This window comes from Capra hircus, chromosome 1, assembly GCF_001704415.2.
Source record: "Capra hircus breed San Clemente chromosome 1, ASM170441v1, whole genome shotgun sequence".
Lineage (NCBI taxonomy): Eukaryota > Metazoa > Chordata > Mammalia > Artiodactyla > Bovidae > Capra > Capra hircus.
Genome location: NC_030808.1, coordinates 76,366,654 through 76,383,761, shown reverse-complemented (window position 1 = coordinate 76,383,761; position 17,108 = coordinate 76,366,654). Strand labels below are relative to the sequence as shown.

At 35.4% G+C, this 17,108-nt stretch overlaps 1 protein-coding gene across 2 annotated transcripts in view; it reads left to right on the top strand.

The window, feature by feature from the left end:
- IL1RAP (interleukin 1 receptor accessory protein) overlaps nucleotides 1-17,108 on the top strand; it is a 154,007-nt gene that overhangs the window by 118,670 nt on the left and 18,229 nt on the right. For both annotated transcript variants that reach the window (XM_005675119.3, XM_005675120.3), the window contains exons 5-8: nucleotides 1,110-1,275; nucleotides 1,753-1,824; nucleotides 3,889-4,015; nucleotides 6,525-6,673. In XM_005675119.3, the coding sequence (XP_005675176.1) occupies nucleotides 1,110-1,275; nucleotides 1,753-1,824; nucleotides 3,889-4,015; nucleotides 6,525-6,673 (514 nt within the window). The remainder of the gene's footprint in view (nucleotides 1-1,109; nucleotides 1,276-1,752; nucleotides 1,825-3,888; nucleotides 4,016-6,524; nucleotides 6,674-17,108) is intronic.

The following is a 17,108-nucleotide window of genomic DNA, read 5'->3' as shown; positions in this document are numbered from 1 at the left end:
CCTCTTGATCATTACCATGAATCAGAAGTTTAGTACTGTTCTTAAAAGATGTTATTTCTTGTGACAGAGAATTACAAAATGTGCCACTTAGTGGAACTGTCATATTTCAAAACATATGTGCCAGGAATTGAAGTAAGAAAACCTTGAGGATACAAGAATTAAAGTTAAATGTATGAACATAAGAAATTGAAAGTACAAGCTGATAATAGACTCCCAAGACTTTTAAAGATCTGGAGTACCTTAAGGATGCCCAGTTCTTTTTGTCATAAATAAAATATTGATTTTCAAAAGAAAACACAAATTTTTCTAAAAGTAAATGTTCAATGCATATTTTTGTTACATATGATGTATTGGTTCTTTAAAGGAAAAGAGTAAAACAATACAGCCAATTAGTGGGGCTGAGCGATCTGAAACAGGATTCTAGTTATGTTGAATGAGATATTTTAACATCAAAATTTTAAAATGCAACTGAGTTATGTGAAAATATGAATTAGGGTACAAATAAACTCTTAACGTTTGCCAAGACTCATAAAATATATTTTACTTTTAAATTCTGAAGTCTATGCTATTCAAATTAAGAAATGGGATAAACAGAAGAAAAACAAAGAAGTTTGGAAATAAGTTATCTGGTGAGTCAACAGATGCCAATGCCAAAACCAGACATCTAAAGCAGAGCCTAGCTTATCAGCATGACTGTACTCTGAGTTAACATAATCAGTGTAGAAATATTGAACAATAGTTGTTTTTTAAGTAGCAGTGTATGCATTTGCTTAAGCTTCTTTAACCATCTTTTTTTTTTTTTTTGAAACTTTGACGTTGCTTTACTATTAACTTGAAATTCCCAGAATTTGAACACTAGGTCTTGAGACAGGAACCTTGTGCTTTTGAATTCATATTTCAGTTTAAGAATATTCATTTTTCTTTTATAGAAAGGATAATAAAAGTTACTGCACTCTTAGCAGAAACATCATCAAATATAGGACCAAAATAGTTTTGTAAAAACTGTTGCCAGCATAGATATGTCTGTGTTCTGTGCAAAGTTAGATGTGAATATATGTGTTTGTGTATTTTCTATGCATGTAAACATATTTTCCTTTACTTCTTCTTAGGGCTGTCGTAAAATACATAACTTTAATAATGTACTACCTGAAGGCATGAACTTGAGCTTTATCATAGCCATGGTTTCAAATAATGGAGATTACACATGTGTGGTCACATATCCAGAAAATGGACGTACCTTCACTCTCACAAGAACTCAGACTGTGAAGGTGGTAGGTAAGCATGATTTATAGTAAGCGCACACAGCAAAGTGCAATAATTTTGTTCAGGCTCTTAATATTTTGTTATAAAGAAGTATGTAAATTCTGAAAGAAAAGTGGCTTAGCTTTTTGTTTACTGTAAATATGTATAAAAGAAACAATTGAGGAAGACTTGAAATCAATTAATTGCTAAGGAGTATGAGAAAGAAACCTACCTCCTATAGGCTTTGGAAAGCAAAAACACTGGATAAAATAGTTCTGTTTGAAACATGAAGGATACTTAATGTATTCTTTTCCCTTTGTTTGCTTGTTTTAAATGAAAGAAGTGTTGTAATTGATTATACATGGAACTGTGGGTCCTTTCAAGAATGGACAAATTGTGCCAGGAAGTTGGGCAATCTTCACAGAAGAGCAGATTTTTGAAATAGGTTATGTGAAATTGAAGGTCCGTGATTTGACATCATCTCCCTTGGTTCCTTCCTCTCTACCACAGGCTCCCCAAACGATGCAATGCCTCCTCACATCTATTCACCTGATGATCATGTGGTCTATGAGAAAGAACCGGGTAATTACAGCTGTGCGTCTGAATAGCAGTTAGATTCTCTTAATTACACTAAAAATGTCACTTAAGTTAATGCAAGAGCATAGAGAGCTCTTGTAGAGAAACACATGAATTGGAACAGAAGTGTTATCAGAAACCAAATCAGCTCTGGGGATGAGCTCCTTCTTTGATCTCTTGGGCAGCTCAGGGATTCTCTGCTTCTCTCGGGGCAGATGCTCTCTTTTTCCTCTGTGAGCAGTTTTCCTCTCCTGATTAGTGACTTTTCTGTTTGATGCAGACTTTAGCCTGTGCAGGGTTCTGGTTTACAGAGACTTCAACATGAGCAAAAGACTTCCTTAAATTTCTACCCCACTACAGAGGAGTGGGGAGTGGGACTGGGGGCAGAACTGGGAATTCAACAGGTAACAACCAATAAAACTAGTACTTCTTGGTTTGAACACTGTCAAATGTTTACACCAGGTATCTTCTCCTTTTAGTTTTCGTATTTTTCATTCTATATAAAAATTATTTGGAACCGACCAGTTAAGGCATAATATGTTGTACTTCTGACACAAAGCCTCTCGTTAACTTGAAAACCACAGAAAATTGTAACATCCTAGATATCGTATCCTTCCCAATATATTCAGTTCCAACCCAATGAAAGATATAAAAGAAAATTTGTTTAAAATGTACTAAAGATAATAGAAGCAGTGTTCAATCCAGATGGAGAACAATAACCCCCTCAAATTAAGGTACGGTTTCAAATAGTGATCTGCCTTGTGAAAAAAGCAAGACCACACTGAGGGAGTCTGCCAATCCTGGCTGGACCAGATTTTCTAAACTCAGTAGTGGTTTTATATATTAATATGAACATTCTTTCTGGCATTAGGGTAAACCTATATTAATCATCTAAATGCCTTTCCTCTATCTGTCATATTATGGTTACAAAAGCATGCTTGAATCCATGGTCACTTCATCTTTGTACATATTGTTATAGGCAACTCTCTAGAGAATGGCATAAGAACCTTGCATTGGAAGATAGGCTAGGAGGTGGGAGGGGGGTTCATGTTTGGGAATGCATGTAAGAATTAAAGATTTTAAAATTTAAAAAATAAAAAAAATTTAAAAATAAAAAAAAAGGAAAAAAAAAAAAAAAGGAAGATAGGCTAGGGTATGACCACTCAGTGAGACAAACCTGAGTTCAAATTGGGATGACAATATAATTTATCATCTCAACCTTTTGAGAATGAAAGCAGTCAATATTAATAACTAACTAGGAAAGCAAGCATAAAACAGAACTGTTCTGGGCAAACAAAAACAGGTCAGTCTGGGTGAAATCCTGGTCTGTCACTTATTTGCAATTTGACCTTGGGATAGCATTTAAGCTTCAATTTTTGCATCTGTAAAACATTAATTAAAAAAATAATTCATAATATCTTGTTAAAATTAAATGTATCTATTGATAAGTAGCTAAAACGTTTAGCACAGGGAATCATTCAAAGTCCTCAGTGAGTCTGCTGCTGTTGTTACAACTATTATTACCATGTTTTGCCTAGAGATTCCCCCTGTCTTCACCATGTTCCATCTCAGAAGGATAGCATAGCATTTCTATTTGTGAGTTGTCTTTAAGCTCATTGACTGAACCATGATAACTTGAATATTTCAAGTGATGCCTGGTCAGTCCTCTCAGCGATGGCATTGCCTCATCTTCTCTGGGCCAAGGACCAAATATCTGGATAACCATTCCTCAATCTCTCGTTGTTGGTGAGGGAAATAACAAAGGAGAAGAGCAGTCCATGGAGGTTTAGGGCTAAGAAAAGAAACGTTATCAGAGCCTTTTGAACAAATACTGTCATTTTAGGACATATATCGGCTCTGTTAAAAGATGGGCATTCTAATAATTTTATACCTGGTTTGTTTGTTTTTCATTGAAGTATGGTACATTATCTTATGGTAGTCCACTTGAAATTAATCAGAAGTAAGCTTACAGGTACATAGAACTTTTATAACTTCTGATTAATCACAAAATACAACCAATATAACCATGTAACAGTTACAAATTAATGAGTTAACTTGTTTTTTTTTTAGGAGAAGAGCTACTCATTCCCTGTAAAGTCTATTTTAGTTACCTGAAGGACTCTCGCAATGAGATTTGGTGGACCATTGATGGAAAAAAGCCAGAGGACACCACTATTGACGTATCTGTTAATGAAAGGTATCATTGACACTGACAAGGGGGTGACTAACCCTTGTTCCTCAACCTAATGCCTTCTGGTTTATGCTAACTGATGAAAATTCTAATTTTTGCCTGTCAGTAACAAAAATCAGCCTAATGTTCAAGTCTTTAGTGGCTACATCCCAAAACAGGATTCTTAGACTTGCAATCCAAGCCCCAGATACTACCTGATGGTTATATCTTTATGATGCCTTCTTGAAAGTAGTTGGCATGAATATCCTATATGAATGAAAGGCCAGGACTTAGAGTTATAGACAGATGAAAGCCTGCCAGCATGGCCCTATTCTGTCTCTCAAGTCTGGAGTCTGGGCCTATGTTTTTGTGCCTCAGATAGTTGTGTTAGTTCTTTATCTCCCATTAAGCATGTATTTCCTATCTCCTTCCTCTCCTTTTTAATTTTCATAGCATATATATCACATTTATAAGTGATAATTTTTAATATTGGCTAAAAACATTAATGTTGTTTAAATTTTATTTTTTAAGTGAATGAGGTGGTAATATAACTCACTTTTAAAATAACAAGCTGGGTCATGACATAAATAAACATGATATTTTTTGAAGTGGCTTGATTTGGCAAGGAAGACTGCAACAATAAATAAAAATGAGCAGCTAACTGCATGACAAAGTAGTTCTGAAAACTTACACCTTATCATCTATGTGCTGATAGATCTTAGGTTACTTGAACTTCAAGAAGTTAAAAGATATTTATTCCCTAATAGTAAACTCAGACTTTATACAGAAATTATGAAGTATCATCAGGTAATATGCAAGATACTTAGTTCCTAACTGAGTAGATTTTACAGATATAACAATGATACAACAGAGATGTTAGTACAATGTGATAAATGCAATAAAAGGGAAGTATTGGATATTTGGAAAGATTTAGTTGGTAAGTTCCAGTCAGCTTTAGGGAGTTAGGTAATACTTCTCAGATGATACATGGCCTAAATAAAGATTTGAAGGATAAGTAGAAATAAACTGGAGAAAGAAATAAAAGTATGTTCCTGGTAAAAAGAAAAAAAAAATTGTCATTTTTTTACATCATGCACAAAGGTGTAGAGTTTCAAGAAACAGAACATATTTAATAATACAGAAGGAGTTTCCTGAAATTGGAGCAATTTTTGCTGAAGGAATTGATGAAAGATGTGACTGAATGCACAGAAGGAGAGTTATTGACCATTTCAGGAATTCTGAACATTGCGCTTCCAACCCTTATAAAAATAATGAATGAATAGTAATGGCAGTCATACTGTTCCTCCTTGCTGCTATTGAAACACAAGTTGCTGTTCATAGTTGAGCAGTGCAGTTCAACTTAGGTTAACTCCATCACAGCCCTTAACCAAGTTTTCATGACTGACAGTAAACCTCATAAGAACCTGGATGTCAGTCAACTGTAAGAGAGAGAATGTTTTTTTTCCTTTAGAGCACAGTAGTTCAGAGAGATCTTCAGTCTTGATCTTAGACCCAAAGCACTTAATCTCTGACTTTCAGATAATTGGATATACTTACTTTCACAAAGTTTACTTGCTCTGAGTAGTTTCTTCTTTCTTTAGGATATAACCAGGAGGTTTCAGCATTTTGACCAAAATGTTCTATCTGTGTGCAAAATCCAAGTTTTGGGAATCCCTGAAATGCATCAGCTATTACTGTGAGATAATAATAATAGCTTATATGAATATTTATTAAGCATTGTTCTAATGATTCCCAGGTGGCGCTAGTGGTAAAGAACCCACCTGCCACTGCAGGAGTCATAAGAGACATGGGTTCAATCCCTAGGTGGGAAGATCCCTGGAGAAGGGAATAGCAACCCACTCCAGTATTCTTGCCTGAAGAATCCCATAGACAGAGGAACCTGGCGGGCTAAAGTCCATAGGGTTGCAAAGAGTCAGACATGACTGAAGTGACTTAGAATGTACGCATGCATTGTTCTAATACTTATGAATTAACATACTCAATCTTCAGAATTCTTGAGTAAGTTAATACATGCAATGCACTGTTAACAATAGTTAATTAGACATAGTGCATTAATAATGCATTAAACAATGCCAGTTTCCTCCTTTTCAAAGGAGGAACTAAGACATGGAAAGATTACTTACCATGCTCAAAGTACGTAACCAGTAAGTGCAAAACCTCGATCAAAATTCAAAGGGGTCAGTCCTGAGAAACCTCTCACTGAATCAATGCTGCATCCTGCCTCATATATTTGAGGAAAGGAGACCCTTCGCTTTGCGGAGTGACCTGTAGTATGATGCTAATGCTGGGTGTTGAATCTAGATATTGGGATTGTGAGTAGTAAAGATGGTAAAGAATGATATTAGAATCCAGAGGCTAGTCTCCTTTTGTATCTTCAGGATCATGAGCACACAGCTTATTGACATTTTGTCTGTCCTCACCCGGGAGATCTATGATTATCTACTTGTCTGATTTACATACAGCCTTTGGCCCTTGAATCTCACTAATGCTTTGATTTTCTTTTTCCTACTCCTAGTGTAATTCTGAAAGTAACAGAAGATGAGACAAGAACTCAGCTTTTGAGCATCAAGAAAGTTACTGCTGAGGATCTCAAGCGCAACTATGTCTGTCATGCCAGAAATGCCAAAGGGGAGGTTGACAGACCAGCCAATGTGAAACAGAAAGGTAATGGATGCACTCAGCAGATGAATGTGTGAAGTCCATATGCAACCCTCCAGTGAATAAAGGAAAAGGAGAAATTGACAACGAGAGCTCTATCACTTAGCACATTCTGACACATAGTAATGAATTAAACTTGAATGAAAAATCTTGCAAGTTTCCATTTATATAATGATACTGAAAATATGCTATCTTATGGTTTTAGTATTTAATTCCCATATGTGACTTACAAATTTCATATGATTATGATAATAAGGCACAGTGTCATATCTATAAAGAAAAATGAAAACTAAAGAATATTTCCTGTTCTCACAGATATAACAAAACTGGTAGAACCGCATATCATTGGTGAATTGTAAAGACCATTTTAGAAATCACTGATGGCAGAGTTCAGAAGTCATAAATACTGGTCATACCATATGACTTAATACTTTTGGAATTTTTCTTGAACAAGTAACTTAACAGAAAGAGAATTATGTCCCTATCGATATTCTTAGAAGCATTATCTATAATAATGAAACATTATAAATAGCAATCATCTAATTGCATGTAAGTAGTTAAGTAAGATATAAAATATTCTTAAAAATATAATTTAAAAATGATAATTTTAAATCCTCTGTGCCAATATTTCAAGCAGGTTTTTAATACACCACTAGCCACAATTACTAAAATGAAAATTAATAAAACTATTAAAGTGATGTGAAGTGATTTCTATGTTGATATTACTATATTTTCCTACAATAAATAAAAATAATAAAGCTTTCTTGTGTGAGCTGTTGCTCATGAAACATATTGTATCTAAGATTTTCTTTGGATCTCTCACCTAACAAAGAACCCTAGATAATGAATCCTTTCATGAATGTTTTTCAGTGATCTAGATAATAATAAGGATGATTCATCACGCATGAAGTCAACCCATTCAGAATTATTTTGGACCTATGTCAAAGTTAGAGCCCTTAATATATACACAAAAAAATTAAAAATGTTAATTTAAAACTACTGCATTTTGCAATAGGATTAAACCTCTCTTAAAACTGATTTAAAAAAATACAGGCTTCACTTTAGCATTTTATTACAACTTATGAAGTAAAGAGCAAAAGCCTGAAATATATGCCTCTTAAGGAGACTTAGTGGATTGGTTCTGAATAGCTCATTGCTTCTGGTCCTCAGAAGGCAGTGTAAAAAGAGAAGACTGAACTGCATGTTGAAAGACAGTGTTTCCCAAAGTAAGTTCCTAGGAATACTACTAAGCCTCTTCATAGTACTGCAATTCATTTTTTGTACTCTAGACACAGACGGCCTACGTTGGAATACTGTCCAATTCTGTGACCTTGGAAAAAAATCACTTAACCTCTCTGAACTTCAGTTTCTATTTAGAGTAGGCAAAATATTAATAATAGCACTCTCTCACAAAGTTGTCTTAAAGTACTCAGCACGGTTACTGGCATATAAACATAAATAAATATTATATGCTCAATGAGTGTTAGATCTTATACTTGCACAAGATTTTTGTAGGTATTATTTGACAAAGGCTTTTATACTCAAGTATAATTAAGGTCTGTGATAAGCAAAATCAATCAAGTTAATTTAGTTCAGAGCCTCATGATTTTTTCATATGTTAATACTTGATATGAATATCAAATTGGAATGTAGTAGAGTTGAAATGTAGTAGGTAGAATTGATTCAAATTGACTTGATTCCAAATTCTTTAGGTATGGAGCATTTTTGTGGGTTTCATCTTCTAAGGCATGTGTTTTGGGAAACAATTATGGAGGAATAATAAATTAATAGCAGTGTCAGATGGATAGGATCAAAAGAATCAGTTGAAATCATGTTGAATCTAGGAGTGATATGGAAGTCTATCCACCAGAGCTGCTTTGAGTAACTCTTCTTTCACAGAAGGCTGTGTTCCCAATGGTTTAATATGAATGGCTTTAGGAATATGGAGTGACTAGTGTTGCACAGAGTCGGACACGACTGAAGCGAATTAGCAGCAGCAGCAGCAGTGTGTCTACTAGAGAAGGGAATGGTCCCCCACTCCAGTACTTTTGCCTGGAAAATCCCATGGACAAGGAGCCTGGTGGGCTGCAGTCCATGGGGTCGTGAAGAGTCAGACACGATTGAGTGACTTCACTTTCACTTTCCACTTTCATGCATTGGAGAAGGGAATGGCAACCCACTCCAATGTTCTTTCCTGGAGAATCCCAGGGACGCAGAGCCTAGTGGGCTGCCGTCTATGGGGTCACACAGAGTTTGACACGACTGACGTGACTTAGCAGCAGCAGCAGCAGCAGAGCATCCACTAGACCAGATGATCTCTGCTGAAATTATATTAGTATTACATATAACATGGTTGGTTCTTTGTGCACTTAGTAGTACCAGAAGAGCTGTGTGATTGCTTATGTGGATTCTATTCTGGGCCGGCTAATCCTGAGATTCATAGGTGATACCTGTGTTCATGTTCATATGCTATACGTAGGGGTCCCTCTCTGAATTCCTTGACAAAGTCCATTTAATAGTTTCTTCTGTTACAGCTGGCACGTTTTTAAACCCTATATTAACAATGTTTCATTTATGAGGACTTTTATATTTAGGCTTATGACCCATGTCTTTTTTTCCCCCATACAGAAACCACATTGAAAGATCTCTCTTTTTCTTTTTTTATTGAATTGATTTTACACCTTGGCCAAAAAAAGACTCTCTTAATGTTAGTCTATTTCTGAATTCCCTATTATGTTCTATTAATCTGTTTGTGTGTCTTTAGTCCAATATTTACGGCACCCCACTCCAGTACTCTTTCCTGGAAAACCCCATGGACGGAGGAGCCTGGTGGGCTGCAGTCCATGGGGTCGCGAAGAGTCAGCCACAACTGAGCGACTTCACTTTCACTTTTCACTTTCACTTTTCACTTTCACTTTTCACTTTCACTTTTCACTTTCATGCATTGGAGAAGGAAATGGCAACCCACTCCAGTGTTCTTGCCTGGAGAATCCCAGGGACAGGAGAGCCTGGTGGGCTGCCATCTCTGGGGTTACAGAGTCGGACACTACTGAAGCGACTTAGCAGCAGCAGCAGTCCAGTATTACTTAGTTTTGACCGACCGCTTTAAAGTAAGTCATGAAATCATATGCTCATATACTTTATGTCCTTTCCTCCATATTTTCTTTTCTAAGATGGATTCAGGGACCATATATTTTTCATGTATATTTTACTATCAGCTTGTCTATTTCTACATTAAAGGCTCCTGTGATTTGATTGGAATTGCAAACTAATTTATAAATTGATTCAATGGGAATTGAAATTTTAGCAGTATGGAGTTTTTAAATCATTAACATTATATCTTAGTTTATTTAGGACTAATTGAATATCCTCAGCAATGTTTATTTTTTGGTTTCAAGTCTTTCACACATATTGTTAAATTTATCTCTATTATGTTGTTGATGCTATTATATATAATATTTAAATATTTTCATTTCAAATTGCACATTTGTAAAGAAAAAAAACATGGAATTAACTTTTATGGCCCTTTGACTTTTCCAAATTCACTAATTAAATAGGGTTTCTGTTTTTTGTTTTTTTTTTTGATGTATTAGCATTTTCTATACACTTGATCATGGTGTGCATGCTAAGTTGCTTCAGTCATGTCTGACTTTTTGCAACTCCGTGGACTATAGCCTTCCAGGCTTCTCTGTCCCTGAGATTTTTCCAGGCAAAAATACTGGAGTGGGTTGCCATGCTCTCCTCCAGGGGCTCTTCCTGACCCAGGGATGAAACCCACATCTCTTATGCCTCCTGTATTGGCAGGAAGGTTCTTTCCACTAGTGCCACCTGGAAAGCCCATAAATAAATAGACTTTTACTGCTTTTCCAAACTTCCTACTTTTGGTTTCTTTTTCCTGACTGTCTCACTCTTTCGGACCTCCAGTGGCACGATCAGCAAAAATTGAGAACAGCCATGTTTGCATTGCTTCCTATCTTAGATGGCAAACATTCAGTTTTCATAATAACTATGATGGTACTTGTAAGTTTTTGTAGATGACTTTCATCTACATGAAGTATTAAGCTTATATTTTTGGTTTACTGAGAGTTTTGTTTCATTTTATTTTTATAATGAATGTATCTTGAAATTTTTCAGACTCTTATCCATTGAAATGATCATATAATTTTACTGTTTTATTCTGTTAATATTATACTTTACATTGACTGATTTCAAAATGTTGATACAACCTTTCATTTCTGAGGTAAACCCCAATATCATCAGAATTTATTACCCTTTTTATATGGATGTATTTGATTTGCTAATATCTTAGAAGATTTCTATGCTAGGGAATTTGCTTATATATTTGTTCATGAGAGATATTAGTCTGAGATTTTCTTTCCTTGCAGTGATATGACTAGTAACAATGTCATACTGGCCTTATAATATGAATTGGATGATGACCCCTCCTTTGCTATTATCTGGAAGCTTATGTATAAAATTGATATTACGTCTTACACAAATATTTAAAAGTGTTACACATGAAACTGTCTAGGCCTGGCATTTTCTTTATAGGAAAGCTTTTAATTATGAATTCAGTTTCTTTAGTAGCTATTTGGATATTGTTTCTTCATGTGTCAGTTTGGGGAATTTGTCTCCTCAAATAATTTTTCATGCTTTATCTATGTTGTCACATTTTTGGCATAAAAAGTTTTTACTTCATTTTGTTATTTTTTTAATGCATGCAGAATTTATAGTCATTCTCCCTCCGTTCATTCCTGATAGTAGCGATTTATATTTTCATCCAATCTGTTTATCAATCAATAAAGAGGTTTTCCAGTTTTACTGATTTTTTTCAATGAACAAAAATGTTTTCATTTATTTCTATTTTGTATTTTATTCATTTTACTCTGTATTTTTCTTTTTGCTTGTTTTTCATTTAATATGTTCTTCTTTTCTATCATCTGAAGTTGAAAGCTACATCACTGATTTTTAAATAATTCTTTTTTTCCTGTATAAGCATTGAGCTATAAACTTCCCTCATTAGGCCACTTTAGCTTAAACAAGCAAATGATGAAATGTTGAAGTTTCATTACCATTCAATTCAAATTATTTTCTAATTTTTTATAATTATTTTTTGACCCATGATTTATTTAGAAATGTGTTGCTTAATTTATACATGGTTGGGAATTTTCCAGATTACATTTTTTGTCATGTTGTGTACTAAAATGTAATTGACTTTTAGAAATGACTGTTTCCACTCTTTATCTTGATAATTTTTGATATTTCATATTGTCATTAAGTCTAGGTAATCTAAAAATTCAGCAATGAATATTAAAAGGCAGGGAAAAGGTACCTGTGATTTAAAACTACTTGGGAAGACTGTAGAGTGAAGTAGAAGGAACATAGGATTTGGTGCTAGACAGGCTTCAGCTCAGGTTGTGGTTCTGATGCAAGCTGTATATATGAACAGGTTCAAGCTTTCCATTTGTCATTCTTTCGATTTCAACTCCCAGAATGTCTGTGAGACTGGAGGGAACAAGCAACAAGTACTTAACATGGTGCAGCACAGTTGATTATAAATTCTAATTTAATTCTGTTATGACCAGAAAAGATATACTCTGCATCATTTCATTTCTTTTACGTTTATTGGTGTTTCTTTAAAAGTCACAGCAGATTGTCTATCTTGGTAAATGTTTAACATGCATTTAAAAAGGGTGTATATTCTGGAGTTTTGATGTACAACAAATGTCAGCTAAGTCAATTGATGTCAGTGATGTTCAAGTCTTCAATGTACTTATTGATTTTTTTTAATCTGCTAAACTCTCATCTTCTGAGAGAGCGGTATTGAAATTTTTACATAGATTTATGTATTTTTCTCTCTTCAGTTCTGCCATGTACTTCACATATTTTAAAACTGTGTTTTTAGAAACATACACATTTGGGACTATTATATCTTTTTAATGAATTGACTCTTTTAAATTATGACATGTCTTTTTTTGGTTAATATTGTGTTGATATTAATTTAGCCACACCAGATTTCCTGTAGTTAGAATTTGTATGGTATATCTTTTGTTCATTCTTCTGTTTTATCAATATCTTCATATTTAATATACATCTCTTATAGATAGCATATTATTGGCTTTTGATTTTTAGTATAACATGATAATTTCTGTATTTTCATTTATATGTTTAATCCTTTTATCTTTAATGTAATTACTAGCATTATTGGCTTCAGGTCTACATCTTCCTACTTATTATCCAGGAGTTGCACCTATTCCTTGCTTTTTGTCTCCTTTCCTGACTTCTTATGGATTAATTTGATAATTTCTTGGCATTCTATTTGGCCTCTTTGGCCTACTGACTTTCAGTTCAGTTCAGGCGCTCAGTCGTGTCTGACTCTTTGCGACCCCATGAATCGCAGCACGCCAGGCCTCCCTGTTCATCACCAACTCCCGGAGTTCACTTAGATTCACGTTCATCGAGTCAGTGATGCCATCCAGCCATCTCATCCTCTGTCATCCCCTTCTCCTCCTGCCCCCAATCCCTCCCAGCATCAGGTTCTTTTCCAATGAGTCAACTCTTCCCATGAGGTGGCCAAAGTATTGGAGTTTCAGCTTCAGCATCAGTCCTTCCAATGAACACCCAAGACTGATCTCCTTTAGGATGGACTGGTTGGATCTCCTTGCAGTCCAAGGGACTCTCAAGAGTCTTCTCCAACACCACAGTTCAAAAGCATCAATTCTTCGGCGCTCAGCCTTCTTCACAGTCCAACTCTCACATCCATACATGACCACTGGAAAAACCATAGCCTTGACTAGACGGACCTTGGTTGGCCAAGTAAAGTCTCTGCTTTTCAATATGCTATCTAGGTTGGTCATAACTTTCCTTCCAAGGAGTAAGTGTCTTTTAATTTCATGGCTGCAATCATCATCTGCAGTGATTTTGGAGCCCCCCAAAATAAAGTCTGACACTGTTTCCACTGTTTCCCCATCTATTTCCCATGAAGTGATGGGACCAGATGCTGTGATCTTCGTTTTCTGAATGTTGAGCTCTAAGCCAACTTTTTCACTCTCCTCTTTCATCAAGAGGCTTTTGAGTTCCTCTTCACATTCTGCCATAACGGTGGTGTCATCTGCATATCTGAGGTTATTGATATTTCTCCCAGCAATCTTGATTCCAGCTTGTGCTTCTTCCAGCCCATTGTTTCTCATGATGTACACTGTATAGAAGTTAAATAATCAGGGTGACAATATACAGCTTTGACATACTCCTTTTCCTCTTTGAAACCAGTCTGTTGTTCCATGTCCACTTTGAACTATTGCTTCCTGACCTGCATATAGGTTTCTCAAGAGGCAGGTCAGATGGTCTGGTATTCCCATCTCTTGAAGAATTTTCCACAGTTTATTGTGATCCACATAGTCAAAGGCTTTGGCATAGTCAATAAAGCAGAAATAGATGTTTTTCTGGAACTCTCTTGCTTTCTCGATGGTCCGGTGGATGTTCACAATTTGATTTCTGGTTCCTCTGCCTTTTCTAAAACAAGCTTGAACATTTGGAAGTTCACAGCTCACATACTGCTGAAGTCTGGCTTAGAGAATTTTAGCATCACTTTACTAGCATGGGAGATGAGTGCAACTGTGCAGTAGTTTGAGCATTCTTTGGCATTGCCTTTCTTTGGGATTGGAATGAAAACTGACCTTTTCCAGTCCTGTGGCCACTGCTGAGTTTTCCAAATTTGCTGGCATATTGAGTAATTCCATGTTATTTAAATTTTTTTCTATTGTATTTACAATATCTGTCTTGAACTTATCACAATCTACCTTGAATTAATCATTTGACATATTTTATAAGAACCTTAAAATGGTAAAGTTCCATTTTTTTCTCTCCTGTTTTTGTTTTATTGTTACAATGCATTTCAATTTGCATTTAAATGCCACAATACATTGCTATTATTTTTGCTTTAAATAAGTATTCTTTAAATACATTAGGAACTGAGAAAAAATTATTGTTATATTTATTTGCATATTTTCCATTTCTGACACTCTTCATTTTGGTAACATTTTAGCTGGAAAACCATTTAATATTTCTAGTGGCATACATCTGCTGGTGACAAATTCTCTCAGCTTTGTTTTTATCTGCAGGTTTATTTCATCTTAATTTTTATATTTTGATACTTTATTGACAGTTTTCAAATACATGGAAAAGTTGAAAGAATTATCCAGTGAACAATTATATAACCTGTGTAGATTCTATCATTTTGCTATCTTTGCTTTATCACATATCTACCCATCAATCCATTCTTCTATGCATACATTAGTATATCTTATTATTTATACCTTTAAAGTAGTTACAGTCATGAGTAAAAGTTATCACCTAAACATTTAAGCATCTTATATTATCCAAATTTTAATATTTATTTATAGTTCTCTTAGGCTTTTTTAGGTAAAGTTTGTATACAGTGACAAATTACAAATCACAGTTATGTGAACTTTGATAATATTTTTAAAATGTGTACATATTTATGGTGTAACTTAAAATCAAGTATAGAATATTATCATCACCATAGACAGTAACCTCCCACTCCTTCCCCTTATCAATCAATCCTGCTACTCCTACCTTCTCCACCACTGTCAAAGCAACTGTTCTGATTTTCCTTATCAGAATGTACTATTTGTTTCCTCTTCTAGAGCTTTGTATACCTAGACCTATACAGAATGCACTCTTTTATAAAGCTTCTTTCACTCAGAAAATAATCTTAATAGTCATGCTGTTGTATCAGTCGTTAGCTGCTTTTGTTTGCCAAGTAATTTTTTGTTGTTGTTATTGTGTGTTTTCTTTCTTTTTTTTTTTTTTTAAAGAATTTATTGCAGCTTAGTTATTCTTTCTCTGGGTGGAGGTCATCTGGGTTGTTCATGGTTTTGAAGAACTTCTGTTAACATTCTTATCCAAGCCTCTTCATGGACTTTTATTTTTACTTCTCTGATGTGAGTACCTATGAGTAGAATTACCAGCTTAGTTTTATCAGAAACTCTCAGCGCTTTCTTCCCAAGTGGTAGGATCATTCTCCCCTCTCACTGAAACAGTGTATTCACATCTTTGTCATTCAATGTTGTTACTCTTTAGTTTTGGGCTTCCCTGGTGGCTCAGCGTGAAGAGTCCACTTGCCAACGAAGGAGTCATGGGTTCAATTCTGGGTCAAGAGGAGCCCCAGGAGAAGGAAATGACAACCCACTGCAGTATTCTTGCCTGGGAAATACCATGGACAGAGGGGCCTGTCCATGGGGTCACAGAGTCAAACATGACTTAGTGACTAAAACAACAGCAAACAACAATCTTAGTTTCAGCCATTCTAGTGAGTGTGGTGGTACCTCATTTTCTAGTTTTTGTTTCACTGATGATTAAGATGCTGAGCACCTTTTCATATGCTTGTTAGTCATTGGTCTTCTTTTGTGTTATGAGTGTTCAAATACCTTGTCCATTTTATAAGTAGGTAGTTTGTATTTTCATTATCAGATCTGAGCAATTCTCTTTTCTACCCTAGATACCAGTTCCTTCTTGGATAGATATTTTGCAAATACTTTCTCCCACTCTGTATCTTGCCAGTTCCTATCTTCAGTGGTACATTAGTGATGCGGTGTAATTTATTAATGTTTTCTTTAATGGTTATTGTTTTCTTTGTTCTTAGAAATCTTTGCATACCCCTAAATCATCATAATATTTTAGATATTATGGAGAGAAGGCTGCCCCTGTCGCTTCTCTAAGACCAGAAGCTGATTTTCAAAATGTACAAGTTTGAACTAAAATAGCCAAACAAATAAGGTCTGAAGGTTAATTCAGTCATAAATCTTTGATTTACTATCAGGTGACACTAGTGGTAAAGAACCTGACTACCAATGCAAGAGATATAAGACACTTCAGTTCGATTCCTGGGTTGGGAAGATCCCCTGGAGAAGGGCATGGCAATCCACTCCAGTATTCTTGCCTGGAGAATCCCATGGACAGAGGAGCCTGGTGGGCTACAGCCCATAGGGTCGCAAAGAGTCGGGCACAATTGAAGGGACTTAGCACATGCACACATTCTCTTTGTTATTCAGGCAAGTGACTATTATTGTAGTACCAAAAATTGTCAAGTAGTAACAACAATTGAGCAAAGAATAGACAAATATTCCATGGCAGGGAATGCTTGAAAATTCAAGAAGCTGGTATTTGGTTGGGAGATTCAATGGATAACAAGGCCCCTACTATGATACTGAATATGAAGGAGATAAATTTAAGTTTTCAAGGAGAAACAAGATTGTAGACTGATAGCTTGAAACAAGGAAAAAGACTAGAGCTATTGTACTGGCTTAACCAAGGGTGCTGCTGCTGCTAAGTCGCTTCAGTCGTGTCCAACTCTGTGCAACCCCATAGACAGCAGCCCACCAGGCTCCCCCATCCCTGGGATTCTCTAGGCAAGAATACT